Source organism: Phodopus roborovskii, unplaced genomic scaffold (assembly GCF_943737965.1).
Source record: "Phodopus roborovskii unplaced genomic scaffold, PHOROB, whole genome shotgun sequence".
Taxonomy (NCBI): domain Eukaryota; kingdom Metazoa; phylum Chordata; class Mammalia; order Rodentia; family Cricetidae; genus Phodopus; species Phodopus roborovskii.
The window spans coordinates 1,346,123-1,365,020 of record NW_026126540.1 but is presented as its reverse complement, the minus strand read 5'-3'; the positions used below and the strand labels follow the sequence as shown (position 1 = coordinate 1,365,020).

The following is an 18,898-nucleotide window of genomic DNA, read 5'->3' as shown; positions in this document are numbered from 1 at the left end:
AAAGAAAAATGACCAAAACAGAGCTATTTGAAAGTTCCTTTCAGACTTCAATGTCAAGTGGCCAATTCTGGTAAGAACTGGGTGTGGAGGCAAACTGTAAGTCACCTGGCCCGGTAGAGCCCTTCCAAACTCTGAAATCTCTGAACTAGGGAACATTTCTTAGTTCAGCTGCAATGGTTTCTCCCACTTTTTTTCTTTTGATTTTTGAGACAAGGTTTCTCTGTATTGCTTTGGAGCCTGTCCTGGAATTAGCTCTGTAGACCCAGGCTGGCCTGGAACTCACAGAGATCCACCTGCCTCTGCCTCCTAAGTGCTGGGATTAAAGGCATGCACCACCAATGCCCAGCTCTCACTAGTGTTTTCTTACTCTACTTTTGTTCATTGCTTCTGCTTCCCCCCTGAATGGGATATGCTTCTATTTCATTCTTCAGCTCAACCTTGTTAGAAAGGGCATTAAATACTTTGTCCCGTTGGGGAAAGGGCCCTGCCTTTAAAATTCTTTAAAAACTTACTTGGATCCAAAGTTGTTGGGGGAAGGTTGTACAACTTTGTAATGTCACTCTCTCTTCGATTTATTTTATTTGTATGTATATGAATGTTTGTCTGTACACATGCCCATGTATCATGTACATGTCTGGTGACTGTGAAGGCCAGGAGAGGACATAAGATCCCCTAGAAATGCACTTATAGATGGTTCTGAATTACCATGTGGATTCTGGAAACTGAACCTGGGTTCTCTGCAAGAGCAGGAGCACTCTTTTAATTGCTGAACCATCCCCAACAATACTCCCTTGTAAGCCTCTGCTCTTTCCAGTGATTCTATGGCATGGAACCATAGAGTGGGTTTTTTTTTTATTTGTTTGTTTGTTTGTTTTAGCACCTTTATTGTGTATAGTTCTTTTTTAAAGTTATCATTAGTCCATTTATTTTTATACTGAGTGGTATCCAATTATACAAATGCATTCACGATTTGTTCTCTACTCATCTACTGATGAATATTTAGATTACTCCACAGGCTTTGATTATTACAAATGAAGCCACTGTACCTTTGCATGCTTGTATGGGTGTTTACTTTCATTTCTCTTGGGTAAATACATAGGCATGGACTGTCACATTTCTTTGTATGCCAACTGACCTTGTTTAGTAAAATGTCTGCACAGCTCTTTTGCTCACTTTATAGTTGATTGTTTGTGTTCATAACTGAGTTTCTAATATTCCTTTTGTATTCTGGAAACAAATTCTTTACTAGGTAATTCTTTTGCAAATGTATTGCTCAAGCTATGCCTTGTCTTGTCAGTCGCTTCCTAGTTCTGTGAAGAACTTGTTTTTTAAATTGTGGTAGTCATTTGAACTTCTGATAAGACAGACTGTAAGATAACATGTTTATATTTCCTTAGCTACTAAATATATAGTTATTTGTTATCAACCCAAGAGTATACAAATATACTGGTCTAATCTTAAGTCATATTATTCAACTAGGTACAACCCTAGAATCATATAATAGTAAATTTGATCAAGGAATGAGAAGCCATCCACAGAAATAAAGAAGCACTTCAATTAAAATGTCACTGATTATCAAAAAGGTCAGGATCATAGAATAGACATGGCTGTTCATTAGAAGTGGCTAGACAGCAGAGTTCTGGCAATCTAGTGCAATTTCACTCTTTTCTTGTTTTAGATTCACTTTTTCATTTTACTTTTATTTATGTGTATCTATGTGTGTCTGTTTGTGGGTTTGTATACTTGAGTATAAGTGCCTGCAGAGGCCAAAAAACAAAAAACAAACAAACAAATAAAAAAGGCACAGGATGCCCTAGAGCTGGAGTTCTAGGTGTCGAGGTGATTTTGAGCTGCCCAACATGAGTACTGGGGACTGAATTCTGGTCTTCTGAAAGAGCAGAAGTGTTCTTAACTGTAGAGCCATCTCTCCAGCCCCTTTACTTAGTTCTTAGCCAAGTTTTTTCTTTGGGCATTTCTAGATGGTGTCTGTGATGTTACTAGATGTTACCTCTGCTATAACTGCTGGTACTTGTCAAATCCAAAGGAAACTCCATTTCTCCAAATTCCAAAGGGCAGAAGGGACAGATGGCTATATGCAGTGTCTATTAGCATACGGAAGCACTTGCTGGCCTCCAGGCTCCCTCAGTATCACAAGTACCTGTTGCATATTTCAAAGTCCATGCTTCTCCCTCCCCCCACTGCACTCCCTGAGCTCTTAGGTTTTCCTGCCTGCAGCTACTCAATTTCCTTATAACCAAGCTATGTGGGCCATGCTCTCTCTGACTCCCTCTTACCCCACCCCTCTCCCTTGCTCGTACTCTCCTTTTTCTATGTTCTCCTGCAGCCCCCTTCTCTCTGCTGTTTCTATTTCTCTCACAGGCAGGTCCAATTTGCTGGTCATGTTCAGGCTAGTTCTTTCTCTCTCCTCCAGATGCCTCTGGCTATAAAATCCTTACCCATACCATGGAACAGTCATGTCATCAACTTATACAGTACTAAATATCTGAGATATCTGACTTCCAGTCTCCCTCAAGACAGTCACAATTTTGATACCACGAAAAGTAGAATACATTCCATACTCAGTCTCCTTATGTACAAAGAAAGCATTATTCCTTAGACAAGAACTTCAGGTCTAGTAGCTATGGTAGCTGAAATAGAGCACAACCAGGTTCAAACAAGGCTAACAAAGTGATCGTTCCTCACTAACTTTCCAAAGAATTGTGAAATCTGTTAGGACATTCCCACAAAATACAGGGAGCTTTAAGTAAACTGTTATACTGTGGATTTACAACTGTGAAGGAAATTTTGTTTGAATTTGTAGTTACCAGAACAAGGACCTTTCTACCTCTTTGATTTCTTGCTAAGCCCCTGTTCCTAGCACTGAGAAATCTTTCATGGGTCAAAGAAGAGCAAATGCCTCTGCATGATGTTCTAAGAGCTCACTATCCTTGATTAGAATATAATTTGCAATGAATAATATATATTGTGATGTTTAATCCTGATACCCTAAGTGAAAACATCAGGCAGTATACCCATGGAAGGGCTTGCACACTGAGCTTACAATACAGTGATAAGAGAAAGCAATCTTGTACAGAAACAAGCTTAAACAACCAACCCTGACTACAGTTTGTTAGAGATCTAGAGGAATTAGGAAAGATAAAAACATTAATTATATTCATTTAGCCAATGCCTCAAAAAGCTAAAGTTCCATCCATATAGGTACTGGACTTCTTCAAAACTGGTTCCAGATATATCGATGTCTTAAGATTATGGGAAATGCCATAGACCAAAGAAGCCATAAATTTGAGTTTTACAAAAATCAAGTAAAGGAGATTACCATCAGGACCTTGCATAGCTATTTTACTCCCAGATTTTATTTTCAGCAATCCAGAAGCCCTAGAAAATTTGGGAGGAGCTTCCCAGTTTCAAATGCTGTGATCAGTGGTTTGAGGAGGATGAAATCCATCCTCAACCAGCTAGCAGAGACATACCGAGTGCCTGCTCTTGTCTCTGGGGATGCAATAGTTCTTATCATTTCTTAGAAATATGACCACACAACTCTCATTGTTAGAAGAAATGAAGACCAGAGAGCAAATGATGGAGGTGATATGATTCACAAGTGGCCACACTAGTGCAAGCTTGCACCAATGCAGGGCTTTCGAAGCTGGGTCATGCTGCCTTTCTTCTGCAGGCTTCTCAAGGGAGCCATGGCTGGCTATCTGTAGCCCTCTACCCTGCAATCTCACCAGATTCCCTTAAGTCAACATTTTCTGTGTTGACACAATAAGCAAATTAGGATGTCCTTGCAATTAAGGGTGTTTATTTTAAAAGCTAACTTTTAAATTCCCAGGCTCCAAAGAAAATGAGACTCTAATTTCTTATATAAATACAAGATTTTAGATTCCCTTAATTATAGTTAAAAATGTAACTGCAAACAAACGTCAAACCGGAATGCCAAAACAACAGCTTTAGTCCCATTTCACAAGTTGTTCTTTTAGAGATGTCTTCACATTGTCAATCAAAGAGATAATTTTGATTTTGCCACGACTCCTGCCTCCATTAAAAACAGCAAGTGTGTGATAGCATAAGAAGTTGGGCAAGTGAGTTGTTCTCAAAGCTGTTGATGGATAGGAAACCAGAGAAAATGGTGAGTCTGGGAGAAAACTGTTTTATTATTGAAGGTAGTATGGAGCAGTTCGTTTGGTAATGCTATACTCTAACAATGACATCAAAGTGGAATCACCCCTAGGATTAATTATTCCATCTTATGAATGCTGAATTCAGCTGCTGTTTGCTGAGTATCTATATGTTAACGGTAGGCTATAAAATGATGATTTAAGGAGGCAGTGGTCTAAAAAAAAAAAAAAAAGACTAAACAGAAAAAACAATACTATGGAGTGTCTGTAATGTACAAGGAAAGTGATATATGCTTTAGCATCCACACAGAGATAACTGGCATTAATAAGCCCAATTTGCACATGAGGAAAAGGTAACATGGTTAGGTTGCCCAAGCTCAATAGTGGCCAAGATGTAAATCTACATTTGTCCAACTCAAAAGCACACAAAATGCAGAACTTTTGTTTAACCACGGAATCATTTGCTGTTTTGTTTGTTTGTTTGTTTTGTTTTTAAGGCAGTGTCAAACTATGTAGTCCTGGCTGGCCTGGCCTGGTCTCAGACTTGCAGTGATCCTTCTGCTTCAGCCTCCTCCATGCTGGGAAAACAGGTGTGTACCACCATGGACAGTGTGACCAGCTACCAGTCTTTCAGTGTATTACATATGCTTATTTACTTTCCATTGCTTCTAAGCACTTTTTGGATTTGCTCTTAAAGGGTGAATGTTCATCACACTGGTGACAATGAAAATCATGTATACTTAAACCAATATTCAGAGAAGAATTCCAGAAACATTTAAAATAGCGGTTCTTAACACTCTTGGGGGGGGGTCACATGTCAGATATCCTGCATATCAGATATTTACATTATAATTCATAGTAGTAGTAAAATTACATTTATGAAGCAGCAACAAAATAATTTTATGGTGGGGGTGGTCATCACAACATGACGAACTGTATTAAAAGGTTGCAGCATAAGGGAGGTTGAGAACCACTGTGGCAGACAGTATTTGCCCATACACAGACAAGCCTTGTGAACCCAGCATCATTGAAAACAGGGAATCCTAGATTAACATAAGAATTCTTCAGATGAGCAAGGTCCAAAACCAAAGACTTCTGAAGTTTTTATTTCACTACATCTTTTTGAGGATTGTAATTCTGTGCATTCTCTATAGAACACATAACTGCTTTCAGATGATGGGCAATCATTACGGTCACTGGTTATTAACCCATATTATAAGGATAGGGAGGACGTCTCTGAAGTTATTGACATACCTAGGGTCATCAGTCTATATTTCTAATATGTCTCTAATATACACTGTAATGTTTGTCTAAATTAGAGTGATTTTGAAGTTTCTCTGTCCATACAGAGGTTTCCTTTAGGCTTACACATGCTCAATTTTCTAGCAGTTACTCCTTTAATAAGCCTGGTTTGCTTAAATTTCTTGCTTAAAAGATTGCAGCTTCTAATATGCTATCCAATTATGAAATGAAGAAGAAAATACATATAATATTGAGTACTATCTAATCATGAAATGAAGAAAATATATATATATATATATATATATATATATATATATATATAATTGAATACTATCCAATCAGGAAATGAAGAAGAAAAGGGGTTTCAGAGTCAGGTAGGCACAAAGGCAACATCCTTGCAAGAATCTGGTTACTGGTATCTCAAAGTAGAGAAGGAATGTGGGTGACATTGGCTCTACAGTTGGCATTTAATCAAAGAGAAGTAGAAATAACAATCAACCCATGAGGCACTGGAAAAGAGGCTCGCTTCTCAGGGAACTGTGAAGATCTGCTAACTGCAGTACAAACAGATGACTCCCATAGTCAGTCCACCACTGTGTTGTGGAGAAAGAGTTCTGAGTGGCAAACCCAATTATCTCATTAAACATGCCTGTTATCTATCTACTGCTGCAGTCCTACCCCAGAATTATTCTCAGAAAATAGTTATAATTATAAAGGAGAACTAAAAAGGTCAAAAATGTATAAATACATACACACACACACACACCCCAAAAGCAATAAATAAAATTTCTCTTAGCTCATAATGATAATAAGTAGCTAATCAATCATCAGCTTCCTATATGCAAAGAACAGTGAAAAGTACAGGTTTCTGTCTTTATAAGGCTTGTATTATTTTAGACTGTAATAATCAGATCACCACATGCAAAAGAAATACTCTCTATGCCTCGTTTTAAAAGTCAACAATAGGGAAGATCCAAATGTTCAGAAAGAATGAGTGAAGACATTCTTGGCAAATTAAAACACCAAAGAAAACAGAATTAAACTATTATAGAACAGGCTCATGTAAAGATGACAAATGATCAGAACAAAGTATCTTGCAACTGTGGCCCAGAATGCTTTCAGGACCACTGATGCCATCTTGACAGAATTCTCAGAAAGACAGTTAAAGAGGACACAGAAGGAGAAACCAACACAATGAAACAGTAGTTAAAAAAAAAAAAAAAAAAAAAAAAAAGCACACAAACATTTTTATGTTAAAAACAGAATTCACCAGTTTTTGGGTGAGGTTACAAAATATTTACAAATGATCAAATGTTGAGTAAAATTCTGACATCAAAGCAACATGCACGCCATCTCTGCTTCAACTGACTGGGAGACTTGGCACAGCAATTCAGGCAAGCCAAGATCCAGCTTAATCACTCGAAAGTGAGGGAACAAACTTAAGTTTCAACTAACTGACATGTGAAATGTGTCCTCAGTCCTGACTTTAATGTTATGATAATATCCACATTGATGTTTCAAATATACATTGAATACTTATTTAAGGATAAAATATTTTTAAGGAATTATTCTTGACTGTACCTTTCATTTTTCAGGGTTAAAATTTCTTCTTGTGTCTGATGCAGGAGAGTTTTGGTCATCTCTAGCTCATTTTCTGCAAGGTTAATTCTTCTTTTTATATCTTCTTCTTGCCTTTCTTTGGTAGTCAGCTCGTCCTGTAGAGTTTTATGTAACTGTTGACAAGTCATTAAAGAGTCTTCTTTTTCTTTAAGTAGCCTTTTGTGCCTGAAAGGAACAGGAAACAGTATCACAAGCATACATTAGGTACTATGACATTTTAATATTTATGCTATGATTTTACATTTTGGAGAACTTTCATCATAATTATAATGTAAAAGCAAAGAGTTTAAGAACATGCATAGTTCTATGATGTTAAATTTTTCCCACTGTGGTAGCTAATTTCATTGACAACTTGGCTGGATTGCCAATCACCACAGACTCTGAGTGTCTATAAAAGTATTTCTGGAAAGGTTTAAGCAAGGAGGGAATGCTTTGAATACGTTGAATACAGGCAAAACCATTCCATACCTGGGGTCCAGACTGAATACAAAGAAAGAGGAATCAGGTTCTGGTAATTCACCACTTTCTACTCCCTGACTGGATGAATTAACTAGTTGCTCCATGCTTCTGTACCTTGTCTGTCCTGCCATAATGTGTTGTATCCTTTTCAAAAATGAGGCAAAACAAACCCCTGAATTCTTAAGTTGCTTTTTGCTTTGTTTTTTGGACAGGATTTCTCTGTATTGCTCTGGATCCTGTCCAGGAACTCGCTCTGAAGACCAGGCTGGCCTCAAACTCACAGAGATCTGCCTGCCTCTGCCTCCTGGGTGCTGGGATTAAAGGCATGTGTGACCACTACTTGGCTTATGTTGCATATTTTAAGGAAATGTGCTCACAACAATGAGAAAACAGAAAATTGGTGTCAAGGAGTGAGATAAGCAGACTATGTTTATCTTAGGCCTTGGGAAGTGGTTTGTGGGAAAAATGTGGAAGAGCTTGGAAGTTAGGGCAAGAGAATCCTGTGAATGCGGTAAGCAGAGTGTAATGGAGCATTCTAGTAGAAAACTGGAAGATCTGGAATGCCCAGAGGAATACAGATAGTGGAGCCCTAAGTCATGAGAGCTCCCAGAATAAGGAAACTTCTGGGAACATAGAGCTAGAGGTCATTCGTGTTATATCCTGGAACTTAAGTGAGACTGAATTCAAAACCACAGAACTGATTTGGTGGAGAAAATGTGAGGATGGGGCAACATTCAGGCTGTGCAATGGTTACTGCTCACTGTTCTTATTCAGGTCTACGCTGACAGGCAGTGATAAGGGAAGCAGAAGGACATGGAAAACACCATTAGTTTAAAGTTGCTGATATAACAGTTGTAGCTGTTAGACATTCAGCCCATTTGAAAGAACCTCAAACTGCATCAGTGGGAATGTGGCAAAGGTGTCCCCACCCATCAAAGGCTTTGACTTGTGAAAATGCTGAACTGAGAAGGCCCCAGAAGGGACTCCCTGTTTGAAAGTAACAGCTTTGGGAAGCACTTCTCAGATTCAGAAGTGTAAGATAAGAAGAGATTGGCGGAACAATGGGACAGTGTTGTCTACCTGGTACTGGTTTTACAGGCACATAAAATACAGGGTTCCCGGGGGGGGGGGGGGTCATAGAAGCTGTCACCAAATAATCCAGAAAGCTGCTGAGGCTAGGTACTGGGTGGGAAGGTTTGATTCCCAACAAGGAGTCCCTGAGAGGCTATGGGTAAAGCTGTGAAGATAAAGTTTAAATTGCATAATATTGGAGAGGCCAGGAGCATTGGGTGTGTGATGAGGAAAGCTACTGCATGGCAAGAAGAAAGACCAAGAGAAAGGCTGCTGTGAAAGCTCATCAGAGCCCAGATAATGCTATCACAAATTCCAGATACCCAATGTGGAACTGTAGGATTTGGTGTTTGTGTTGATGGGTTTGACTTGCTTTGGGCTAAACTTATCTTATTACAATACCATTCCTTCCCTCGGGGTGGGAATGCTTACTCTGTGGGGTTATGTATTAGAAGTGTGTAACTTACAGAAACTGCCTTAGGTCTCAGAAGAGACTTTGGAATTTGTAGCAGTGTTGGGAGCTTTAAAGACTGGGTCTGTACCCCAAGGTGAAAATGAGACTTCAGGAGCCAGGTGGAATGTTGTGATGTAAAGTTTGGAAGTCAAGTTGATAAGGGGCGGAGCTGCGAGTGCTCATCTTCATGTCAATTTGGCAGGACTTGGAACCATCATGGAAATCCTTGGTGGTGTCTACAAGCTGTTCTGAGGAAGGTTTAACAAAGGAAGAACTACCCGGAATGTGGACAACACCATCTCATAGGCTGGGGTTTTGACTGAAAGAAGAGAAAGCAAGTTGAACGCAGCATTTATCTCTCTGTTCTCTGATGACATCTACCTCATGTCCTCACTGCCATGTGGTGCTGTTCCTTCCTAAACCTGAACCAAAACAAACTTGTGGTCCCTTAAGTTGCTTTGTCAGTTGTTTTTGTCACAGCAAAGAAAAAAGTAGTGACAGCAATGTCGGCAGAGACAGAAGCCATGAGCAATGGAGAGATATCAGGAGGTCCAAATTAGACATTACATATATAAGCAAGGAAATAACAGGCATGTGCGGTCTCAATAAAATGATTTTAGAAATATGGTTCACATTCAGTTATTAAAATATTTATTAAAATTTGCAGTATATACCTTGACTCAGAAATAACAGACTCAAACTTCAGTTTTCTAAGTTCTCTTTGACAGTTATCAGCATCATTAGATTTTTTCCTAAGACAAAAAGTATTTTGAAATAGTTAAACTGTATTGCTTCAAAATAAAATGGGTTTCCTATATCTTAAAATCTTTATATTATTATTAAATATACACTTAAATAACCAAATTGCTGCTTATGGATGAACTGTATGTAACTAAGAAGGACACACTTTGAACATTATCAAACAAGTCCCACAACAGATCAAACCAGATCCTGTCAATACTGGAACCTGATCAAGCGTGAGGGGAATCGAGAGGAGAAATGACTCTGGGAATGAAGTGACACTGTAAAGTCAGGTTGTTTCTTGCAGGACTTTAAGCCTAGGTGAGAACCAGGCAGGGGAATTATACCCTTAGCAGGAAATGCCAGTCTTTCTTGCCCGGGAAGAACCAGAGAAAAGTGTTTTGAGCATTTTCAATTGCTGGGAAATGAAGCGTTAAAGCCAGATCACTTAGGAGAGGAAATCCCCAAATGAGCTCAGCTGGTCTCCAGGCTCCAAGTGCACAGGGTGGATTCCACACAGCTCAGGTGAAGATAAAATAACTGAAATGAGATGGTATTGCTGCCCCCCCCCAGACAATCTGTGGTGCAAAACCAACCGAGTTACTTGCCTCTGCATTGACACCATCCCTATCATTATTTTATTTTGTTTGTTTGAACTGGACACAAGCTGAGGTCATCTAGGAAGAGGCAACTTCAACTGAGAAAATGACTGCCTCAGATTGACCTGTAGCATTTCTTGATAATTAACGTGAGAAGACCCAGCCCACTGTGGGTGGTGCCACCCTCAGCAGGCAGTCCCGGCAAGCCATGGGAGCAAGTCAATTAGCAGCATTCCTCCATGGCCTCCACATCAGTTCCTACATCTAGGTTCCTGTCATGAGTTCCTGCCCTGACTTCTCTTTATAATGGACCGTATACAATAAACCCTTTCCTCCACAGCAATAGAAAGAAATCAGAATACTACTTGCGATTTGACAACATAGCAAGTGGATATACACAGTGACAGCATAATGTTACCACGTCACATTCCACTTGGCAGATAAAAAAAAAATTCACACAAGTCATCACAACAGTACTGGGAAAATCGGAACACTAACAGTTATAAAAGCAGACGTTCCAATAAAAAGGGTGTCCAGCTATGTTAGAGATTTGCAAATCAGTAATCAAGATGGTCAGAAGTTTACTGTGGCACAGGCCACCGTTAAGTGAGGAGTGAGCACTACTAATAAACGATAAGCATGTTACAAGGGTTCATAAATTAGGAAACATATTATGTGTAATCATTTTAGACACACAGCAGTCCCCTTTCCATGTCTGTGGCGTTGCTTTCTGCAGCTTGTTACCCAACTGCAGTTAAGAAATTAGTAAACAGAATGTTTCAGAGCTAATTAGTAAGTTTTAAATTGTACACAATTTTGACTAGTGTTATGAAATCTACTGTTCTACCCCATCCCACTGACAGCACTCATCACTTTGTCCCATGTGCTCACAGTATTGATTCTAGCCATCTTCAGCTCTCTTGGTCCTACTCAGGTATCAGATCCACTACTGTGTTTATCACAGTGTCTGCTTGTAAGAAATCTTTATAACAGTCTAGGACCACATCACAGTGTCATCACACTTCATCAGGTAGGCCTTGTAAGTATCCCATAAGGTAGTGAACACAGTACAACAGGATGTGTGTGTGTGCGTGTGTGTGTGTGTGTGTGTGTGTGTGTGTGTGTAGAGTTTAATAGTGACTATGGTAATTTAGAGCCGAGTCTTTTTGTTTTGTTTTTTGAGACAGGGTCTCACAATTATCCTTGGCAGTCCTGGAACTCACTATGTAGACCCTGGCACTCACATGGATCCACACACCTCTGCCTCCTAAGTGTTGTAATTAAAGGAATATTGCCACTATACCTTTCTAGGAACTGAATTTTGAAGCACAGCCCACATGTATAAAGGCTGGCCAACTACAAATTGATAAATTCCAAGATATTTTAAAGGAATTTGTTCCTTTTACTGCATTCATGAAAATAAAACACAATCTTTAGGAAATACATGCTGAATGAAGCAAGATTCTGCACAAACCTCATTTCTCATGCCTGAGTATTGTTGGCACATAATTCTATCATTTATTTATTCAATTCATTCAGTGTGTACATTCCTATTTAACATGAAAGGGATCATTTTTATGGTCACATGTTTAATTTCTCAACTCTGAATAGTTATTTTTATAGATATCAATTGTACTAATTTTAACATCTTCTATTTGCTGATTTGAATTTCCTAAGGTGTTAAAATTTTACTTCCAGAACTCTTAGTCACTTTGAGAGGTGGGATAGTGGTTAGAATATTTTTTGTCATGCACTTAGTTTTTGTGTGCTCATACTTAGCCTTACAATTCTGTTTATTTTTGGAGGTGAGGTGAAGGGGCACGTGGCAAGCCATGCTACTTTCTTTGTGACATTCATTGCTGTTTTCTTCCTTGTCTCAGAATCTCAGTTATTACCCATCAAGAGACATACTGCTGGTCAAAGCTCACTTTGGCAGTCTAGTTCCTCTTGCCTGTAATTTATTTAATAGAGAGGATATAATGGGCTCCAGACAACCAAAATGGGGAGAAGGCTGTTTGGTGGTTTGGGGGATTTTTCTATAGGTTCTTTTATCACTAGACACAGTATTCAGAGTGACAGCCATGTTCTAGACAAAAGGGACCATAATCTAATTGAAGTCAATGCTGAAGGCAACAGGAAGCAGTTTTCTTGTGCCTTCTTCCTTACTTTTACATTTCTGTGATAAAACACCATGACCAAGGCAACTTATGAAAGAAAGCATTTAATTGGGCATACATTTTCAGAGGGCTGGAGTCCATGTTGGCAGAACAAAGGTATGGCAGCTGGAACAGCTGAGAGCTCACATCTTGACCCATAAGCAAGAAGCAGAGAAAGGGCACACTGGCAAGGCACTAGCCTTGTGAAACCTCACCCTCCAGTGACTTCATGCTCTTTGACCTAAGCCACATTCCCAACAGGAAGCAGACAGAAGCAGTGGTATCAATGAAAATGCCCCCAGAGGCTCATGGGGAATGGAATTATTGGGAGGTGTAGCCTTTTTGGAGGAAGTGGGTAACTTGAAGGGTAGGCTTTGGGGTTTCATAAGCCCAAGCCAGGCCCAATGTCTCTCTTCCTGCTGCCTGGGGATCCAGATGCAGAACTCTCAGCTCCTTTTCCTTCAGTACTGTTTCTGCATGCTGCCATGATTCCTATCATGACAATAATGGACTAAACCTCCGAACTGTAAGCCAGCCCCAATTAGATGTTTCCTTTAGAAGAGTTGCTGTGGTCATGGTGTCTCTTCACAGCAATAAAATGCTAACTAAAACACAGGAGCATCAAAACCCTTGATAATATTGCTGAAGTCCCTGGATCAACTAACCCAGTCATTATCTCACTTCAGTGACTGTAGCCAAAGCCTCCTAACTTACAAAAGTAAAGATCAATTTTCAGTTAAAACACATGACAATGTTGGGAATGTGGCTTAGCTCAAAGAGCATTGGCCTAATACACATGAAGTCCTGGGTTCCATCCCCATCACCACATTATATTGAGCGTGGTGGTGAATGCCTGTATCCTCAGTGCTTAACACTTAAGAGATGGAAGCTGGAAGATTAGAAGTTTGAGGTCATTCTTTGTCACCCAGCATGTTCTGGGCTAGTCTGGGTTACAAGAGATCCTATCCTCAAAACACACAAAAGAACATAACAATGTTGATAAAACACAGATGATATTTTTCTTAAAAATCAATTCCATCCATTTATGAATTGCTCCTTCCTTCCATGTTCAAACACAAAAAAACTATATCCAACTATTTTTAAAAGCATGTTTTATTCTTTATTTTTGTTTTATTTAATTTTCAGTGCTAAGATTCAAGCTCAAGGCCTCCCACATATAAGGCAATTTCTCTACTATTTAATTACACCCCCAGCTCTAAGACAACTTGAACAACAGCAGAATTACATTAAGCTGAATAAATAAAGGTCACTCCTATTCCCAGCACCCACAAAAGTCAGGATTAAAAATTTAAAGGAAGATTCTACAGCATTTTCTAGTTTCTAAAACTCCACAGAGGTTTGAGTATGTATTAAAAAAATCTCTAACCTATCATATTTTTAAAAAAAGTAGACTCATTTATGTGTATGAGTGGTATGTATGTATATGTGTGTATGTATGTATGTATGTATGTATGTATGTATGTATGTATGTATGTATGATTGCTGCATGCTTGCCACTTGCTTGTCTGGTGTCCTTCAGAGGTCAGGAGAGGACACTGGACCCCTAGAACTGAAATTAGAGATGTTCACTTAAGTGCCGAGAACTGAACCCTGGTCCTTTGCAACCAGTTCTACTCCCCGTACGTCAGATTTTTCAGTAAATTATTCTGACTTCAAATTTGTCATTGGTCAAAGCACAAATTCAGTTCTAACCTATTAAAAACACATCTGTAGGAACCTGCTGACCTCTGAGCACAGAAAGGCTTGCTGGGCTTTGATCCCAAGTGCTCCTCACACCAACTCCAACTACTCCAAAGCCAGAGAGACAGAAGGCAGGTGGGGCTCAGACCAAGAGGCACAGGCATGCATAGAACAAGACCTCCTGCACTAGGGACTGTTCTAAGTGGCCCTTTTACAACCCACATTCTCTAAAAGTGGGCACTTGCTCTGCTCTTTCCCTGAAGCAGATCTCCTGTGGGTGGGAAGCCACACCTTTGTAAGCCAGTCCAGCAGCATGGTATTTCTGCAATCACATGGCAATTCCCTGATAAGCCTTCAGTGTGACGATTGTCATGAAGCAGTATTCTTCCTCCTCAGCACACTCGAACACACACACACACACACACACACACACACACACACCACCACCACCACCACCACCACCACCACCAACAACAACAACAACAATAATAATGCTAATAACAAAAGAAGCAAATGCCATATAGTAGCTGGGTCTGATTCTGTTTTCTCCATAAAACTTCCTAAAGGACACGATCTTTCTGATATAGACAGAGTGAACAAGAATTTCTTAGCCATCTTATCTCCTTTTAATGTGTCTTATCTCCCAGAACTTACTTCCCATGCCTGGAGAAGAAAGCATCAGGGACTCCCTGTTTTCTCATCCCTTCACCCCAGCATCCTACACAGGCAGCCACACCTCTGGGCCTACTGCTCTACTAACTTCCTATTTTTCTAAAACAAAATCCTTGCTACAAATAATCTAACTATGCACTAATTTGATTGGACATTTCTGGACTTTGTTCAATATTTGATTAAACACATGTTCTTAGGAACAGCCACTGTCAACACAAACATTTGGTCACTAAGCATCCTAAATATTTGTATTTATGAGCCTGAGCCTTGTGAATACAGGAACTGAAACTAGAGCCCACAGATTATACATCAAGAAGTAAAACTGTGTACTTTACTTTAAAAGATTATCAACATTTTATTTTAGAATTAATATTATAGATACATCATGTTTATGCATACAGTAGTCTTTCAAATTGCTGTAATACATTTTTTAAACAAATACTACTCTTGGTACTTTTTATGTGTGTGTGGTGTATCTCTCTTCCTCTCTTTTTCTTCCTCTTTCCACCACTCTATGTATGATACATACTTCTGTATGTATAGGTATGCATGTGTCATGATGCATGTGTGGAAGTCCTTGTCTGCCACCATGAGATAGGGCCTCTGTTGTTTAGCCTTTGTAATAATGCCAGACTGGCAGTGGCCCCCAGAGGTTTTCCTGCCTCTGGCTCCCATTTCATCACAGAAACACAGAGGCTATAGGCAGGCACTGCAAGCCTTACTTTAAATGGGTATTCAAAACACAGGATTTCACATGGTGAGTACTTCATCCCCTGAGCCATTTTCAGACCTCTGAGCATTTTATAAGGTCATTTCCTTTCCAATAATTCTTTCTTGTTTTCATAAAATACAAATAGTCAACATTTCAAAAGTACTCTGTCTTGAATTTAAAATTAGATATTTTAAGAAATAACAACTCATAAAATTTAAAAATTATAGATAGTAAAGAAATGAATAAAAGAAAAAATGAGATAATTACTTCATCTGAGCATCAAGAGAAGTCACTGATATGTAGCTAGGTAACTTCTATACCTGATCCTAGCCAAGAAGCCAAGAAACGACTTGTAAGTTCTTTGCTGGGGGACAAAAACACTTTCCTGAGATAAAATGGTGACATGTCCTTCAATATGTAATGTAGGCCACAGAGCCAAGAGAAGCCACAGCAGACTATCACCTACATAACTGAATCATTGTCTGAAGACAACACGCTGGGGTCTTTCCAAAGTTGCTTTGTGACACATCAATGGGCAAGCCCCTCTTGCAGCTGTTTAATATTGCACCTTACATGAGCATCTCTTTACAGTTGTCCAGCTCCATCACTGTCTTCTGAAGTCTCAACCCAAGGGCCTCTACTTGACACTGTAAGTCTGAAATGACACAGCACACTCATTAGTATACCACTGCCTAGGTATTTCCACAAACTAAACCATATCCTCTGACATTTCCCTTTGGCTTCCAAAGAACAACACAAAGAACTTAGCTGTATGGTTCTATGCAACATGTTCATGGCCCACAACACCCTGCACACCTTGTGTCTTGGCCCTTTCTCTGCTTACCATCACACTAATTTACAAACACCTAACAAGCTAACCTTTCTTGTGTTTAAAAATGGAATTTGTATCACTGCACAATCCAGACACTTCTGATCAAGTGGCTTCTTAAAAGTTTGGCTGTCTCAGCTCCCTCTTCTGTTCCCAAACCAACTGAGTGTTCTGGGTAGAAATGAAATAGACAAATCATGTGCCAGGCTCTAGGATGAGAGTTTGGTAACTCTGGCTGGGTAGCATCTAAAGAACATTTTAATAACTTTAAAAGACAAGAGAATACTTTGGAAAATTGGCTTCCACAGTCTTCATCTAGGAAATCTAGAAAGCATTTCAACATAATTATTGAAGAAGCCATGTGTACAGAGTCTTGGCTTACCTGAGTCCTGCCACTAGGCCACTGTGAGAGCTGTAACCTGAACCCTGACTCCACAGACAGCCTATGGGTACTTAACTCTCTGGGAATTCTTTAAGGTATGAAAAGAGGCTACACAAAATGGACCAACCACTTAATACAGAAAAAGGATAATCAAAACAAAGGAACTGTAAAATTTTTATGTTCTGGCCTCAAGTGTTTTAATATCCACTTTTAACCCACTTTTCATAGTAAACTTGAAAGTTTTTAATGCATCACCATAAAAATAAGCACCAAACTTCTATGAAATCTTCAACATGCTTTCTTGTTTTTTTTTTTTTCTTTTTAATGAGCTAATTTCTCAAATCAGAAGCAAATTCATTGCTAAAAAAGTTCGCATTAGAATTTTCCAGGCACTTACTATATTAAAACCTATTGTTATTCCTGTGTTTTCAGATACATTATTTTTAATTCTTTTAATGAGCATATAAAATTTTATGTCTGTCATGTACACCATATTTTGAAATATGTATACATTATGGAATGAATAAGTCAATCTTATTAACACAAGTACTACACCAATACTTATTTTTTGAGGTGTGAACACTAAATTTACTCTTAAAATTTCTAAATAATGTTATTAACTAATAATGACCACACTATACGGTAGAGTTTTTAAACTTTACCACTTATCTAAATGAATCTTTGTGTACTTTAACCAAATCTCACATGCATTATTTAACTTTATCTCTTTAAAATGCTAGACAAGTTCAGTCTCATTATTCAGATAAGGGGGGGGGAGAGAAAGACGGAGAGGGAGAAAAAGAGGGAGAGAGAGAGAGAGAAAGAGAGAGAGAGAGAGAGAGAGATCCTCTCTGGGTCCATTGTCCCGGCTCTGTAATCAGGAAATCGATCAGCCAGCAAACTCAAAGATATTGAAGTCTGCTTCGGGGAGGACACCTCAAAACAAAATTCAAGTCCTGACTTACTAATGACATTTTCAGGGTACACTTTCCCCCAGTAATGGAAGAGATAATAATACAAAATATACTTCTTAGTAAAAATCTTTCGAAACCTAGAAAGCTTATCTTGAACAGTCTGCAACACGTCATTGTGTTACTAAGTTCACACTGCCTCGGGCAGATTTTCCCTCATCCTCTGAAAAAAGAGGAGGGAGGAGCTGGTGCTCACTGAGGGTAAACTGTGCCCCAGTGTGTGCATGGTGCCTTTCTCTACCTTATTTCATTTGTGGTCATAGGTACCAGAAGAGAAAGAAGGTATTTTGATTTTTACAAGTGGAAAGTGTAAAGATGAAAGAAATTAGCTTATTAAAGTTCACTCAGCAAGCTATGAAGTGATCCAGTGGCTCAAAATGAGTTCTGCCTGCTTTGCGCACACTGACTCTGGAAACATAAAAGCCACAAGTGACTATCATAATTGTCAGAGAAGTGTGATGAGCGTTGCTATAGGCCAGCTTTAGTCTCTGGGCTCCTAAAGAGATACACTTTACAAAATGAGAAGTACTGTTTTACTAATGAATGACAGAAAGACATGGTGTCCTTGTGACTAATTTTGTAGAACCTACATCACTGAGAACAAATTTGCTTTCTTGTTGGATGCTCCTTGTACTTCTATCAGGATAAATTCATAAACTAGATTTAATATGGACCTGGGTCCATGGAATATTATTTCTAAGTGTGGCTATAATTAAAACTGATTAGCTTTAAAATACACCCCAAAGAACTGTTACTTTGTATTAATTAATTCTCAATTACCTGAGAATTAGTAGAATCGTAGATACTAAAAATAGCCACTAACTCAAGCTTACTTCAGAGTTCCAGAATTTACCAGGTTCCAACTACAACAAACCATGCCACACGACCCTCTGAAGGAAAGATAACAAAGCTGTTACACTTCCAGGGCTATTCTCTTTACCACTCATTTCTCTTCTCACTTGCAGAATAAACACAAGTTAGCCTTTGGTTCACACTGTAGAGGCAGCAGGGAGACACTGTCCCCATTATAGTTTGCCATGCATGCATCTTACCACAGCTCTGAATATTGGTAAAGTAAGTAAATGTTTTGTCTTGTAAAACAAGAACCCATGAAGGTTGTCACACCGAGTAAACAGAAACAGAAATGTAAACA

The 18,898-nt window shown here is 39.0% G+C and overlaps 1 protein-coding gene across 1 annotated transcript in view; it reads right to left on the bottom strand.

Moving 5' to 3' along the window:
• The window catches only part of Lekr1 (leucine, glutamate and lysine rich 1), a 167,492-nt gene that overhangs the window by 39,323 nt on the left and 109,271 nt on the right, over positions 1-18,898 (bottom strand). Inside the window, exons 7-9 of the mRNA XM_051199068.1 lie at positions 16,137-16,218; positions 9,657-9,734; positions 6,960-7,163 (exon numbers count right to left, since the gene is read on the bottom strand). Of these exons, the coding sequence (XP_051055025.1) occupies positions 6,960-7,163; positions 9,657-9,734; positions 16,137-16,218 (364 nt within the window). The remainder of the gene's footprint in view (positions 1-6,959; positions 7,164-9,656; positions 9,735-16,136; positions 16,219-18,898) is intronic.